Source organism: Plasmodium relictum, assembly GCF_900005765.1.
Source record: "Plasmodium relictum strain SGS1 genome assembly, chromosome: 2".
NCBI lineage: Eukaryota > Apicomplexa > Aconoidasida > Haemosporida > Plasmodiidae > Plasmodium > Plasmodium relictum.
Genome location: NC_041680.1, coordinates 22,507 through 39,451, shown reverse-complemented (window position 1 = coordinate 39,451; position 16,945 = coordinate 22,507). Strand labels below are relative to the sequence as shown.

Sequence of the window (16,945 nt, the reverse complement as noted above, 5' to 3'; positions counted from 1 at the left end):
AAAACAGAAATATATATATACTTAATAATTAAAATTGAATTTAAAAAATAACAAAAAAGAAAAAAAAAAAAAATGGTATAAATAAAATAATAAATGTTCTTATAATAATAATTAATTTTCGCAAAAATTGAATTTTTCATTTATTAATTTTAATTTATAACTTTACGTTGTGGCAAAATCATCGGGTTTAATTGTGATATATATACACATATCCAACTAAAAAAAAAAAAAAATTAAATATTTTCATTAATATTTTTAAAATTAGAAAAAATATAATCATTGTTTTATATGAAACTTACAATATCCATAAACAAAATACTGCCAACGAAACTAGTGTAATAATTAATCTATTAAAAAAATATATATATATATATATATAAATTTTATTCTATTATTAAATATATATATATATATATATATGATAAAGTTTTTAAAATTCTTAATAAATATACTTAATCATATCTCTTTTTGATATTTTCCCATCTTTTCCAAAAATAAGACAAAATATGATACAAGATATAAGCCAAATAATTAAGTAAATAAATGTTCCTATTAAAATGTTATTATCCATTTCTAACAAAAAAAAAAAAAAAAAAATGAAATAATAACATATTTATTTTTATATTTTGCACATTTTTTATTTTTACTTCAAAAACACTATATATATATATATGTGTCAAGATAAATATTATTCTTATTATTAGAAAATTCGAAATACTAAATTCAACTATTTTATAAAGTATTTGAAAAAAATATTTCTACCTTAATTTATGAGAAACTGAGAAATCTAAGAAGATAAATTTACCTTATTTTTTTAATCTTAAAGCATATTTTTACTTTTTAAATAAATAAAAATAATGAGATTAAATAATAAAGAAGAAAAAAGCAAAATATAAATAATTTTTTTTTATGAAAAGCCGTGTGCATATACTATATATAGTTTTTTTTTTTATGTTCATAAAACTGTTATTTATTTATATATTATATTTTATCGTTGGATTCAACAATAAAATATATTTTTTTTTTTTTTTTTTTTTTCATTTAATAATATTTTTATTGTGTAAAATAAAAAAAAAAAAAAGCTTAATTTTTTTTTTTTTTAAATTTTATATAAAAATAAATTAGTGACAAAAAAAATTATTTAAGTAAAGATTTCATATATAAAAAATTGTTTTCATTTGAAAGGTCATAAAAAAATTGAAATTTTTATCTATATCTATATATATATGTATAATATTTTTTTTTTTTGATGTTATTAATGAATAAAATGATGTAATAATCTTCACATGCAAAACACTTTTTTTTTTTGACTGTATATATGGATAAGAAGAATTGAGAATTCAATAAGTTAAAGTTATTATGATTAAAATGAAAAAAAAATATGATAAAAGTAGTAAAATATATAAAAGCCATAAATCAAAAATAAAAAATTATGACGAAAAAAAAAAGAGAAAATATAAATGTACAAAATATGATGATGGTGCATCAAACAAATTATATAAGGAAACAAAATCAAATAAAAAAATAAGCAATAATTACAATACCAATTTATTGGTAAATAACAAAAACAAATCTAACAAGAATTCACAGGTTTCTTATAATTCTTACGATTATTTTAATAATAATGTTTCAGAATATGATTTATCATCAAATTACATTGTTGAAGAAAAACTGAAATATGAAAAAGAGGTTTTTGAAAGAGCATATGGATTGTCACTAGATGATATTTGCTATGATAATTCTTTATTCAAAAAAGAAAATGGAAATATAAATAATAATAAAAAAAAAAATGAAGAGAGTAAAAAATACTATGAATGCTTTAGTTGTAAAACAAAAAATTATTATTCAAATGTTCAATGCTATAAATGTAAAAAGTTAAGAAAATTATAAGTTCAATTTTTAAAGTAATTTATATGTAAATATATTTTTGTTGTTGACAAATTGAGAATCATCAATTTTTCTGTTTTTTATATTAATTATTAAATAAGAATATTGTACTACATTTACTTGGATATTTATTTAAATTTTTTCCTTAGAACTATTCATAATTTATTAATAATTCTATTAGTAATATCAGAAAATAAAAAAAAATTAAAAAAAAATAAATAATAATAAAAGTTATATTAAAACTTTAATTGAAATAATGAATTTAAATACTGATTACAGTAATAAATTTACACAACATTTTTAATTAATAAAATTTATGAAATAAACGCAATTTATAAAACATACTATAGGCATAAGAAATAGTATTAATGAAAATGTGATCATATATATCTTCATAAATAATTTTAATGTTACATTAAATGAAAAAGAAAAAAAATTTATCAAGTCTAATAAAAATGATATATGTTATTTTTTTTTTTTTTTTGTTTAAATTAATTTATCATGCTTTTTGATTAATATTATAATTTTAAAAGAAGGAAAATTTATATGATTGAATTTTAATTACATGGATGTATATATATACTGTATATAGAACACAAGAAATGAATAGATTTAATTATATTAAATTTTAATTTATATCTCTTTATTATTATTAAGAAATGGAATTAAATCAATATGATAAATACATATAATATTAAAAAAAATTATTCAATAAAATATGAATTTTTTTTTTTGTTTTTTCATAAATATAACTACATTGCAACTTATTTAAAGATTATATTTGTATTTTTTAATTTTTTGCAACCATTTTAAAAAAAAAAAAAATGTTATTTTTTTTTTATAAATTAAATGAAAATAAAAAAAAATTATGTTATAGTAATAAAAGGAATATTCTATAATTCATCTAGGATATTCACTCATAAAGGTAAACATAACATATATCAAATCTTTAATTATAAAGAAAATATATTTTTCATATGATCAATATTTTGAATGATTCCATATTTCCTTCTTTTTATTTTTTTATTTCTTGCAACTGTTGTTAAGAATTAAGATAATTTTTATAGAAAATAAAATTTTCAATATTGAATAATATTTTATGCGTTGGAATTTAATTAATATTTTTAATTTTAATATATTATTTTAGTTAAAGCATTAAAACTCAATTCATTCTTTAAAATAATATTATTTGATTTATATTTGGAGTAATATTTAAAAAAATAAAAAACACAAAATTACGAAATGAAAATTATATATTATGTATTATTAGACATATATATAACATGGAAATTATCAATTCACCTTTATATATACATATATGCACTTATGAATAGTTTCAATATAAGAAAGGATTATATAAAATATATAAATAATTTTATTTTATAAACCTTTTTCTTTTCTTTCCATGTTATAAATAGGATAAAATATATATATATTTATTATAAATGGGCTTATAATAAAAAGTACAGAAAATTATTAATACAATTTAATATTTCTTATTCATAAAATTATAAATATGTATATTTTCTTTTTTCTTTTTTAAAGTTACACAACTCATGTTCACAAATATTTAATATAAATATTAAAATATTAATTCATTTAAATTATTTATCAAATGAATATAAATAAATAGTTATAAATTTATAATATATAATTTTCCTTTTTTATAAGTTTTTTACATTTTAAAAATAAAACCATTATTAAAAAAAAAAAATTTGATGTAATATATTTTTCTTTTCATATATTTAAATATTTTAAAATTTATAAGTACATTATTTTTAATCATAAAATATATTCTATTTTTTTAATTTTTCAAATTCCTAATATATTTTAGGCACCTAAATTTTTTTTCTTAAAATAAATAAATTTATTTTTGAAAATAAAATATTTTTTTAATTTAGTACAAAAATATTATATTTAAAATGTACAATTGAAAAATGAAGACTATTTTTTTTTTTTTTTTTGTAAAAAGGATATAATTAAATATGTTTTTAGGAAAAAATTATGTAATTTAAATTCTTTGTAAATATGAATTGATTACTTAAAAATATTTAATAGTTTTTTTTTAATAATGAATTCTTAAAAAAAAAAAAAAAAAGGTATTATTTATAACATCATTTTATACAATTAATTAATGATTACCCATTTTAGTAGAAATAAAAAAGGGTTATTTTTAAAAGGATAGAAAATATATATATATGATATATAAGAGTAAATGATCGAATAATTAAATGTAAACTAAGTAAATATATAAATAAAATTAGGCATATAATATAAATAAAATCAAATAACTATAGTAATTAAAATATATATTAAATAAGCAATATAATATAATGTCAAAAAATTATTTATAATTTTTTTTTTTTTTATTATTATGTTGAAAATGAAGTTATTATATAAGAAAAGAGATAACAATAATATGATTATATCATTACTTACTGAAGAAAGTGATGACTTGTGGTATGTATATAATTTAATAAGTATTAATGATGAAATAGAAGCATTTACTTCAAGAAAAGTTCATAAAGATATTGGTAATAATTCATATGTTACAGAAATTAAAAAATTAGTTTTAATTTTATCAATTACTAAAATAGATTTTGACTCTGAAAGCAATAGCTTAAGAGTATCTGGAAAGAATGTAAAGAATAATGATTATGTTAAAATTGGTCAATATCACACATTTGATATAGGTATTAATGAGAAAATAAAAATTATAAAGAAAAATTGGGATATCATTTATAATGAAAAACTAGAAGAATGTACAAATATAAAAATGTATTCAGAAGTTGGAATTCTTTTAATTGATTGCGGTTGTGCAAATATGTATTTATTAACAGATAGCTTATATAAAAGTATTTTTAGTATTAATAAAATTATACATAAAAAAAAGGAAAAAAATAACAATTCTTTATATAAAAAATCATTAGAAAATTTCTTTAGTGCTGTATTAAATAATTTATACGTAAATTTAAATTTTGAAAAAATAAAATGTATTGTTTTAGGTGGGCCTGGTTTTTTTAAAAACGACTTTTTTGATTTTATTTACAAAAAATCAGAACAAAAAGATAATAAAGAAATGTTAGGTATTAAACATAAATTTTTAATAGTTAAAACTTCTAGTATTTATAAAAATTCTTTAAATGAAATTTTAAACGATGAAAATATGAAAAAGGAAATTCTTAATATGAAAGCTATATCTCATGTAAATATTTTAAATAAATTTTATAAACTTTTTGATAAAAACGAAGAAAAAGTTTGCTACGGTCCAAAAGAAGTGGACTATGCTTCAAATATGAATGCAATTGATTCATTATTAATAACAGATAAAACATTGAGAAATTGTGATCTTAACAGAAGAAAAAGATATGTTCAATTATTACAAAATGTAAAAAATACAGGAGGAAAGGTTTTTATTTTTTCTGATAATCATACATCTGGAGAACAATTAAATTCTTTAACAGGAGTTGCAGCTATTTTAAAATTTCCAATTTTTTATGAAAATAGTTTAAAGGAATATCCAAATGATAGGGAAAATAATCAGTTAAATCAAAAACTACTGATATACGATGTAAATGATAATATAAAAAAAGAAACAAACTTTTTTTCATGATCATATTATGTAATATATATATATTTTATAGAAAAAGAATAAATTAAATTTTGATATTCTTTCAAGAAACATAACACTTTATATACTTTTTACAAATTTGTATGTAAAAATTACTTTTTTATTTATTTTTCCATTTTTTTGCTCTTAGAAAAAATGTTTTTTTTTTTTTTTTTCTTTTTCGTTTATATGAAAAGAAAAAAATTTTAATTTATATAATAATTTAATAATATATACAGAATTAAATGTGTAAATGTATTTTTATTACAATTAATAATATTTTATTATTTGTTTGTCAAAAAAAAAAAAAAAAAAAAAAATTGTACTTTATTCGTCTTATTTTTCCTTTCCTTTTTTTTTATTTTCTTCTTTTTTGTTTAATCATCCCATTTATTTGTTTAAATTTTTTTTGAAATATATTAAACTTATTAAAATGTATTTTTTTTTTTTTTGAGTATTTTTTTAATTTTTCAATATGTTTTTAAAATATATAAAAACAAGATTTCATTTGTTTTTTTTTGAATGTATATATTAAAACATTAAACATATATGCATATTTTAATTTTTCCAAGTTGTCATAATAGTTCTGTTATATTTTCATAAGAAAAGATTTGTTCTAAAATTTTTAACATTTTTTATTAATGCTATTTGAAATTTTTTATAATGAAATTTATTGTAATTTTCTTTTCCTTTTAATTTATTCTTTTGTTTGTTCTTTCTCTTTTTTTTATTTTTTTTTTAAAAACAAAAAAAAAAAAAAAGGAGATATTTGTTAAACTTTTTAGTTCTTTAGAAAATATTCAGAAAAAATAAGATAAATACTTTTATATATTTTTTAATATGAGAAAAAATACATGTAATAATATATAAAAAGAAAAATATATTTTTTATAATTTATTATTAATATGCAAATGATTTGATTTAGTGCACGAAAGTGCTTTTTTAATCAAAAAATATTTAAATTTAAAGGTTTTGTTATTAATACATATAAAAAAAAAATCTACTAAAATGTCTATTTTTCTTATATTATGAAATATTTACATTAAAATGTATGATTCAAACCAAATTTTTTGTTGATTCACTTTCATCTATATTTTTTTTTTTTAATTGCATAATAACAAATGTATATATATAATTAATTTATTAATATTTCAAAATTTGAGTTTTTGATAGATAGTTATTTAAAATTATTTTAAAGATAAAAATGAAAGTCCTTATTTTTTTAATCTTTTTTCAATATATTTTTAACTCAAATACTCTTATTAAAACGTCTAACGATATATCTAATGCAAAGATATATACAATTGACAATCCAAATAGTATAAATTCTGAAGTTACAGTCAAAAATATTAAAATCGAAAATATTAATGAATCACTAAAAAATAGTAAAAACAAAGGATGCTGTAATAACATCAATAAGGATAATGAAAAAAAAAAGGAAAAGACAGAGAATAATGAAAATAATATAGAAAATGAGAAAAGTATAGAGGAAGCAAAAGGTTCAGAAAATAACCAAAAAGAAGAGCAAGAACAGGAGCTTGAGGAATATCAGGATTTAGAAATAGAACAGGAAGAAGAAAAATATAATGAAAGCCAAAACAATGATTTAGAAGAAGAAGAAAAATATAATGAAAGCCAAAACAATGATTTAGAAGAAGAAGAAGAAAATAATGAAAACAAAAACAATGATTTAGAAAAAGAAGAAGAAGAAGAAAATAGTGAAAACAAAAACAATGACTTAGAACAAGATCAAAAGCAAGAAAATAGAGAAAAAGGCGGTGGAAATCAGCAAAAACAAGAGGAAAGAGAACAAAATCGTATAGAAAGAAAAGAATTAGAAAGAAGAGAGATGGAAAAAAAAGAGAAAGAAAGAAGAGAAAAAGAAAAAGAAAGAGAAAGAGAAAAAGAAATAGAAAGAGAAAAAGAAAGAGAAAGAGAAAAAGAAAGAGAAAGAGAAAAAGAAAGAGAAAGAGAAAGAGAAAGAGAAAAAGAAAGAGAAAGAGAAAGAGAAAGAGAAAAAGAAAGAGAAAGAGAAAGAGAAAAAGAAAGAGAAAGAGAAAGAGAAAAAGAAAGAGAAAGAGAAAGAGAGAAAAGAGAAATAAAAAGAAAAATAAGTGAAATAATAGAAAAAAAAAAAGAAAAAAACTTTAATGAAAGCATTAAAGCTTTTAAAAATAATAAAAACATGAATAACAACCTTAACATAACAACAGATGAAGATAATAAGAATTTGGATAAATCCCGTAAAAATAATTTAAATTTGAGTTGTAATAAAACGAGTGATACATCAACTAATAAAATAAAACATTTACTAGAAGAAAAAGAGGAAAATATTTCTAATAATAATTTGAGGATTATAGAAAATCATGATTATGATAGAAATAAAAGAGAAAAAGTAGATGAAGCCATATCCAATGATGAAAATAATAATAATTTTACAATGAATAATGACTTAATATATGAAGAACGAAAGCAAAAAATATTATTAATTCACGTTTTAAAGAATATAAAAGATCTTTTAGATAGACAAAGAGAAAACTTTTACAATTTTTTATCATTTTTAAGTGAAAATTATGCAAGTTATGAAAATTTGTATTCAAATAAGAAAAATGTGAATTATATTGACAAATTACTTAACAAAAGAAGACGAAGAAAAAAAAAAAGAAATTTTACAGCATCATCTTTTTTAAGCATAAAGGATTCGTTGCATCATCTAGAAAGTATAAATAATACTTTTATAAAAAATAATAATGAAGAAAATAATTCAAATACAAAACCTGAAAACATAAATATAAAATATGAAGAAGAAAAAAAAGAAAATGGTGATAATAAAAAAGAATCTGAAAATATCAATCAATTAAAAAATACATTAGATAAAATGATAGAGTCGAATGACATTAGCGATAAACAAAAAGATTATATATTATTAATAAAAAATATATTAGATATAGAAGATAATATATTAAATAAAGAAAAAATACAATATAATATAAATCAACAGATTATTTCTATATTAAATGAGAAATCAAATAACCTAAAAGATATTGCTCTAAAATTAAGTAATGAAAATAAAGAACTTCAAAATTCACAACGCGTTGATTTAGCTCAAAACATTGTTTCAAATTTATTAAACATTTCAGTTGAATTAAAAAATACAGGTAATATTGTTTATAATAATATTCAAGGTCAAGGTGAACTTCTTCAAAATATAGAAAAAAGTATAAATGAAACACAAAGAGATCTTCAAAATACCCATGTTTTCACATCAAAAAATAATACAAGTAGATCTAATAGTAATGAAAATGAAAATAAAGTAAAGGAATTAAAAAAAATAAACGAAATGAAAGAATATCAAAATAATTGTAATAATAAAAATAAAAACAACAACATAAATGATAATTTTAATTCATTAAGTTTACAAAATTATAATTCTTCAGAAAGTCTCATTCAAACTAAAAACTATTATAAAAAATTTAAAGTTGATGAATCAATGAAAAAATATTTTTTTAACAGATTTATTAAAGAAGCAGTAATGTTAAAAAAATTATATAGAATGCTGTATGATATTTTTTAGAATAAAAAAAAATACAAATAAACATAAACATATGAATGCATAATTACTTCACTTATTAAAGAATCGTAGTATATATCTAAATTTAATTCACAAAAAAAAAAAAAAATTAAAATAAAAGAAAGGATAATATATAATTTGCAAAATAAAAGATTAATATTAACATTCTTTTTATTCATTTTAATAATATTTATATACCCACATATATACAGAAATATATTTTGTCTTTTTTAAACTTATTTAAAATTTATATTTTAAAAAATTTATTTGTATTACATTTTTTTATTTTAAATTTTATCATTTTTAATTTTTTTTTTTATTTTTTTTGGTCATTTGTTTAGACATGTGTAACTTTTTTTTAATACTTATTTTTTAATTTTTGTTAATTTTTATTTATTTTTACCTTTCTTTTTTCAGTTATTTTTTTTTTAGTATATATATATATTTACATTTTTTTTTTTCCTTCTCCGTCTTTATTAATTTTTTTAATTATTTAATTTTTTTTAGAATAAAAAAAAAAAATCTATGAAAAAAAAAATTTTAATTGATAATATCTTTCTTAATAGAGATAACATTAATATAAAGACTAAGTATATTCAATTTTTTTCTTTTTTAGTATTTATTCGTGTATATATTAAAAATAGAAGAAAAAAAAAAGAAAAATTCTGATTACTCGAATTTTTTTTTTTTTTTATACTTCAAATTTTATTTAAAGATTTATTAATAAATCATTTACTTGCGACTCTAAATTTTTTATTGTTTCATTTAACCTTTTAATTTTTTTAGTATCATTTTCATCTTCATTATTAATTGTTTTAGTTTTGTCTAATTTTTTTTGAATGATTATATTATTATTTAAATCTCTATAAAATTTAATTTTATCTTGTATTGTTGTTTTTTCACTATTTTTTACTTTTATTGCATTTTCAATATCAACTATATAATTTTCGATATTCTTATTTTGATTTTTTATTTCATTTATTTTTTCGTGAATATTTTTAATTATTTTTTTTTTTGATTCTAATTTATTTAGATATTTATATTGAATGTCCGTTAATATATTATTATATATATTGGATTCATGAGATAACTGTGAATATAAAATGTATAAAAGTTCATTTTTTAAATTATCATTAATATAAATATCATTTGCAAATATATCATATATTTTATTATAAATGTGACTATTATATTCATACATGCCATCAACATTGAAATTTTGTATTTCTGTAATATTTTCTTCATTATCATAATATATAATATTATTATTTTTCATTTCACTGTTTGGACAGTTATGAGAATAATAGTAATCAAAAGAAAAATCGGAATTTCCAATTTTGCTCTCTTCACTTTGTTTATCCATTTTTTCTTTTATAAAAGTATCTTGTAAATAATTCCATATTTTCTTTGTTTTTAAATTTATACAATAATTATGATTATAATTTGAACTATGCATTTTTGCATGGCCTTTTTGATATCTGCCACAACCAGTATTAGAGCAAATTAAACATAACCAAATATCATCAGTGTTATCACAATGTTTACATTTTAATGTATTGATTATTTCATTTAATTTTAAAAACTTTAAAACTATTTTATCAATTTTTTTTAAAATATATTTTTTATTTATTGTATTTTTCTCTATACAGCAATATTGATCATATTTTTCATCTTTATCTTTTTTTCCTTTGTTGTTTTCCTCTTTTCGATTTTTATTTTCTTCCAATTTTTTTTCATCATCTTCTAATAAATGATTTGTTAAAACATTATTTAGCTCTTCTTTACTTAAATTTTTTTTCAGATGATCATAAGCATGGCTATTAAATACTTTTGATATAACATCATAAAAATATATCAGAGTACAAACATTACAGGATAAATTAATATAATCAGAACAATTTTTGTTTCTTCTCTTTATAATATTCCATTTTTTATTTCTAGTTAATATATAATATATTTCATTATCTAATAACTCTATGCATATTAAACATACAGGTATGCATATGTTTGAATCTATTATAATATTTCTTAAAAAATTTTCATAATTGTTTATATCAAAAAGTTTGAAAGCATATTTCTTTTTTATTACACCTTTTTCTCTTAAATAATTTTCAGTTACACTATTTTTACTTAAAATTTTTTCTTCTGTTTTTCTTTCATTTATGCAATTTTCACTTAAATATTTCTGACTTTTATTTTGTTCATTTAAATTGCTTTCATTTAAATTATTTTCATCTAACTTATTTTTTTTAGAATTATTTTTGTAGTCTTTTTCATATTTATTGTTATCAATATCTAATCTATTATTATTTTTTTTTATTTCTAAATCATTTGATTTCCCTATTTCTGTTTTTCTATTTATATTATAATTAAAATCTGTTTCTTTACTTTTTATTTTATGGTCAACTATATAATATATTAAATTTACAAATACACAATAAATATACCAATTTTCATAAGCATTTATTTTATATTCTGGATATTTTATTTTCATTAAAATTTCTAAATTTTTACAATGAAATTTTTTATAAAACATATCAGCATATATCTGTGTTTTAAAAATTATTAATACTGAATAACATTCTATTTTTCTTTTTTTTTTCAAATTCCTTTTTAAGATATTGTATATTTTTTGATAAGATAATAAAAGTTCATCTTTACAAAAAAGGGAAGAAAAATAATTATTTAAATCATTTCTTTTTTTTTTATTTTCATCTAATAAATCAGAATTACTGCTATTAGATGATTTTTTTTTTTTTTTTTTTTTAACATTAGTTTCAGTGCTTAAAATATTTTTCCTATTAGAAATATTATTGTCAATTATTTCATTTCCGAATTTGTTTAATAAATCACAACTGTAATAATCTGAGTATAAACTTGAACTACTACTTAATACATAGTCATATTTTACACTATTATTATCATCATCTTCATTACTCTTATTATTACTATTTTCTATACTATTCTCTATGCTTAATGATATATTAGAATTTTTCTTTTCAATTATATTATCTTTATCATTTGCCTTTTTAAAATTTTTTTTTTGCTTATAATCCACTTCTTTATCCTCACATATACAAAATGAATTAGTGTTATCATTTTTTTTGCTTTTTTCTCTTTTATTAATCTTTTTTCTAAAATCTTTTTTATTTTTTTCTTCACAATTTACATTAATTTCTATTTTTTTGTCTTTTTTATCTTCTTTATTTTTTCTATGATCTTTCTTATTAGATATATCTATATTTTGTTTACTTAAAATATTGTTTGAATTGTTACGAATGTAATTTTTATCAGTATGCTCATCCTCCTTCTTAACTTCTTCATTATTTTCTTTATTTTCTTTATTCTTATATTTTTTCACATATTTTTTATGATCTTTTGAAAAAGAATTTTTTGAATAACAATTTTTTTTTAAAAAATTAAAATTACTTTTAATATAAAAGATTTTCACAAAAGAAATAAAATCAGTAAATTCATGTATTAATGAAAAAAAATCATAAAAAGAAAAATGTTTTGGAAGCGATAAAATAAACAAAATATGCGATCTCTGCAAAGGAAGATTAGCATCAATAGATTTATCATCCTTAGATGATATAATGTCTTCTTCATTTTTTTTATCATCTTTTTCTTCTATCCTTTTTTCTTCATTTTTCTTTAATCTCCTGTTTTTGTTATCTGAAATGTTATCATCTATACTTGTTGTTTCATCTTCATCAATCAAGTATATATCAAAATTATTTTCATTGTTTATATATAATTGTAAAAAATCAGATGTATAATATTGTATTTTATTTTTTCTTATGCATAATTCATATTTATAATCAATTAATTCTTTTTCTTTTAATTTCTTATCTTCTATTTTTTCTTTCAATAAAATATTATCTTTACAGTCATAATTTTCTAAATGATTTTTTTCATTATTTTTCTCTTCAATTTTATTTCCATCACAATCATATAAATTTTCAAATAAGGTTAAAAAATTTTCTATTTTATTTGCATTTTCTTCTGTATATATTATTAAATGAAACATAGTTTTATGTTTAAGTTTAATTCATTTTTAAATATTACTTAAGTCTTATCTTAAAATAGTATATTATACTGTAAAAATATAAAAAAAAAAAAATATTAAAAATTAATATAATGGATTAATAATAAATAAAAAAAAAAGAAAAAAAATTAAAAAAAGAACAGCTTTATGTAAAATAAACATATTCTTATATTTTATTATTTATGCATAATTTCAAGTGAAATTAAATTATATTTATTTATTTATATGTTTATAATTCGTAAAAAATTGTAAAATTTAGATAAATTCTCTAACTTCAAAAAAAAAAAAAAAAGAAATGAAAAAAAAGAAATGATAAATGTATAAGATATTTACATAAATTAACATAAAATTTTGTTTACATAAACTGTACATTTTTATAATTTATGATATTTAATTACGGATTATTTTTTAAAATATAAAAATATTTCTTCATGAATTAAATAGAAAAAATGCTTATATATGATAAATAAATTATACTAATTAAAAATAAAAGGGAATAAAAAAGTTTTTTTCATTTTATTAAGTTTTCATTTTATAAAAAAAAAGAAAAAAAAGTGTTCTTCATAAAATTTTACTTAAATATTGTTACTACAAATAATTTTATTTTTAATATATTTAAAAAAAGAAATTAATGTAAGTTGAAAACGGAAATTTATTATAAATTAATAGACAAAAAAATTAACATGAAAAAAAAAAAAAAATAATAATATAAACTTTTTATTAGTTTTTTAAAATTAATACAAACATATATATTTCATAAATTCTTTATATGTCAACTACTTTTTAACGTTTTATATAAAAAACAAAAAAAAACAATGAAAATTTGTATTTTTTATGTAAATACCTAAAATATAATCAAATAAGTTTATAGAGCAAAATAGATTAATCAAAAATGTAATAAAAAAAAGAAAAGATATATAAAAAGAAATGTTATATTAAAAAGGAGAAAAAAAAAAAAAAAAAAAAACTTATTTAATGTAGTTATTTATATTAAAATGATATATTATTCAAACTTTTTAAAATAAAAAGGTTGTTATGCAAATTGGAAGATATTTATACCTTTAAAAGGTTAAATATGTATTTTTATTTTTCTTAATTGAATTTTTTGACTGTATTAATAGAATTAAAAATTTTAAATTAAAGAAAAATATTTCCTTTTTAATTTTTAAATAAAATTCATTTAAGCATAAATTTTTTATTTTATATTTTTCTTTTTTTAAATTTCTTGCACATTTTTACATGTAATATAAATCAATCTGTTTTTTTTTTTTTTTTTAAATAAGAAAAAGTATATATATAAATGATTTTTACTAGATAAAAAAGTATATTGATTGTTACAAAGAATGGAAAATATGATAAAGTGTATAATAATATCTTTTTGTTAATATACTTTTTTTAATAATTATATAAAATATTACTTTTAGGTTTTAAAATTAAAAATTTTGAATAACTTTTTTAATATATTAAGGTAAAAAAAGAAAATGTATATAGAATTAATATAATGTATTCTTATAGATTAGAAAAAAAAAAATATATAAGTTATTTTTATTTTCAAAAAAAAAATAAATAAATAAATAAAGCAAATGTATTAGCTAAAGTGTCTAATTTTTATAATTAATTATTAAACTCTCATTTTTTTCTAATTTAAATGTATCAATGCTACATTTACTAATATATTTATTTATATTATTTATAAAAGATGCTATTTGTATTAATTGTAAAGACGTTTAGCTTATAATTTCTTTGGCTATTTAAATTTTTCTATTATTTCATTGAATAAAATGTGATTATTTTTACTTTTTTAAATTCTTATATTCACATTCTTTATTTTTTAAATGATTATATGTTTTTATATTAATTTTTTTTTTTTTTTTTGTTAATGTTTCTTAACTATTTTGAATACATATTTTTGTATGTTGATAAATTTTCATTCCAATAGCATTTTAATTTTTCATCTAAAAGCTTAATAACTTATTTTACATTTTCTTATTTATGGAAAAAAATAATAAAAAAAAAAAACAAAAAAAAAAAAGAAAATTTCACAAAATTATAAAAAATGCTTAATTTATTAATAAGATTTTTTTTTTTTAAATAGTTTTTAGAGGAAACATTTTTAATTTTTAATCACAACGTAAAAATATATTTCACAAAAATTGAAATTCAATTTTTTTTATAAAATTTTTTTTTTTTTAACATCTCATAATTTTAATATATGAATAAATACTTGTAATTTTTTAAGTATATCATTTTTTTTTTTCTAAATATATTAGTTGAATATACATATAAATTTAAAAAATAAAAATAAAAGAATCTAATTATTTTTATAGTAAATTACTATTAATACAAATTTAAAATTTAAAAGTATATTAGTTATTTAAAAATGGCTCCAAAGAAAAAGGAAGAAGAGCAAAAAATATTATTAGGAAGGTATATATATAAAAAAGAAATCATATAAATAATTTTATTTATTATTCTCATTAAAAATAGATGATAAATTTCTTTTTTTTATTTTTTAATAATAATAATTTTTTGTAGACCTAAAAATACATTAAAAATGGGATTAGTTGGTTTACCTAATGTAGGTAAAAATAAAATATATAAAAAAAAAAAGAAATATTTAAATGTATTAGAAAGTAAATATTAATATATATATATATATATATATATATATTATTTTGTTTTATTTTTAAAGGGAAATCTACTACTTTTAATGTATTGACGAAATTAAATATACCTGCTGAGAATTATCCTTTTTGTACAATAGATCCACATGAGGCAAAGGTTACTGTTGAAGATGAGAGATTTGATTGGTTAGTAAATCATTTTAAGCCTAAAAGTTCTGTTCACGCTTACTTATCTATTTTTGATATAGCTGGATTAGTTAAAAATGCTCATTTAGGAGAAGGGTTAGGAAATAATTTTTTGTCAAATATATCAGCAGTAGATGGGATATATCATGTTGTAAGGGCTTTTGAAAATGAAGATATAATTCATACTGAGGGTAACATAAACCCAATAAGAGATTTAGAAATAATTAATTCCGAATTAATTTATAAAGATATTAGTCATTGTGAAAGAAACTTAGAAGAAATAAGTAAAGTTTTAAATAGAAACAAAAAAGATAAAATTAAGCAAAATGAACACGATGTATTAACAACTGTTTTAAATCATTTAAAAGAACACAAATGGATTAAAGATGGAAATTGGAAAAATGCTGAAGTTGAAGTTATTAATGACTTTAACTTTTTAACAGCAAAACCTGTTGTTTACCTAGTTAATATGAGTGAAGAAGATTTTATAAGACAAAAAAATAAATACTTAGCAAAAATATATAACTGGGTACAGGAAAAAAATAAAGGTACTATTATACCTTATTGTGCAGATTTTGAACAGAAAATATTAAGTATGACAGAAGAAGAAAAAATAGAATATTTTAAAAAAAATAATATTAAACAAAGTATGTTGAATAAAATTATAAAAACAGGATATTATGAAATTAATCTAATTCATTTTTTTACATGTGGTCAAGATGAAGTAAAGTGTTGGACTATTCGAAAAGGAACAAAAGCTCCTCAAGCAGCTGGCGTAATCCACACTGATTTTGAAAAAGGATTTATATGTGCTGAAGTATACAAATATACGGACTTAGTTGAACATAAATCTGAGAGTGAAGTAAAGGCTAATGGAAAATATTTACAAAAAGGTAAAGATTATGTAATAGAAGATGGAGATATCGTATTTTTCAAGTTTAATGTATCATCAGGAAAAAAATAAGATCATTTTTTTTTTATTTTTGTTTTTCTTTTTTTAAAAATCTGAAATTTTTCTG

The 16,945-nt window shown here is 17.0% G+C and overlaps 6 protein-coding genes across 6 annotated transcripts; 4 read left to right on the top strand and 2 right to left on the bottom strand.

The window, feature by feature from the left end:
• Positions 1-149: 149 nt before the first annotated feature.
• Positions 150-571, bottom strand: PRELSG_0201500 (conserved Plasmodium protein, unknown function; the record flags this gene model as incomplete). The annotated part of the gene is made up of 3 exons (XM_028679792.1): positions 150-216; positions 300-347; positions 453-571. 3 exons carry the CDS (start codon positions 569-571, stop codon positions 150-152), a joined length of 234 nt encoding a protein of 77 aa, XP_028535476.1.
• Positions 572-1,368: 797 nt separating this feature from the next.
• On the top strand, positions 1,369-1,890 carry PRELSG_0201400 (conserved Plasmodium protein, unknown function; the record flags this gene model as incomplete). Its single annotated transcript, XM_028679791.1, has 1 exon — positions 1,369-1,890. The coding sequence occupies one exon, from the start codon at positions 1,369-1,371 to the stop codon at positions 1,888-1,890; it is 522 nt and encodes a 173-aa protein (XP_028535475.1).
• A 2,371-nt stretch (positions 1,891-4,261) lies between these two features.
• On the top strand, positions 4,262-5,500 carry PRELSG_0201300 (PelOta protein homologue, putative; the record flags this gene model as incomplete). Its single annotated transcript, XM_028679790.1, has 1 exon — positions 4,262-5,500. One exon carries the CDS (start codon positions 4,262-4,264, stop codon positions 5,498-5,500), a length of 1,239 nt encoding a protein of 412 aa, XP_028535474.1.
• A 1,201-nt stretch (positions 5,501-6,701) lies between these two features.
• RALP1 (rhoptry-associated leucine zipper-like protein 1, putative) lies at positions 6,702-9,071 on the top strand (the record flags this gene model as incomplete). The annotated part of the gene is made up of 1 exon (XM_028679789.1): positions 6,702-9,071. The coding sequence occupies one exon, from the start codon at positions 6,702-6,704 to the stop codon at positions 9,069-9,071; it is 2,370 nt and encodes a 789-aa protein (XP_028535473.1).
• A 706-nt stretch (positions 9,072-9,777) lies between these two features.
• PRELSG_0201100 (ubiquitin carboxyl-terminal hydrolase, putative) lies at positions 9,778-13,098 on the bottom strand (the record flags this gene model as incomplete). The annotated part of the gene is made up of 1 exon (XM_028679788.1): positions 9,778-13,098. The coding sequence occupies one exon, from the start codon at positions 13,096-13,098 to the stop codon at positions 9,778-9,780; it is 3,321 nt and encodes a 1,106-aa protein (XP_028535472.1).
• Positions 13,099-15,496: 2,398 nt separating this feature from the next.
• Positions 15,497-16,890, top strand: PRELSG_0201000 (GTP-binding protein, putative; the record flags this gene model as incomplete). Its single annotated transcript, XM_028679787.1, has 3 exons — positions 15,497-15,543; positions 15,652-15,698; positions 15,809-16,890. 3 exons carry the CDS (start codon positions 15,497-15,499, stop codon positions 16,888-16,890), a joined length of 1,176 nt encoding a protein of 391 aa, XP_028535471.1.
• Between the last annotated feature and the right edge of the window lie 55 nt (positions 16,891-16,945).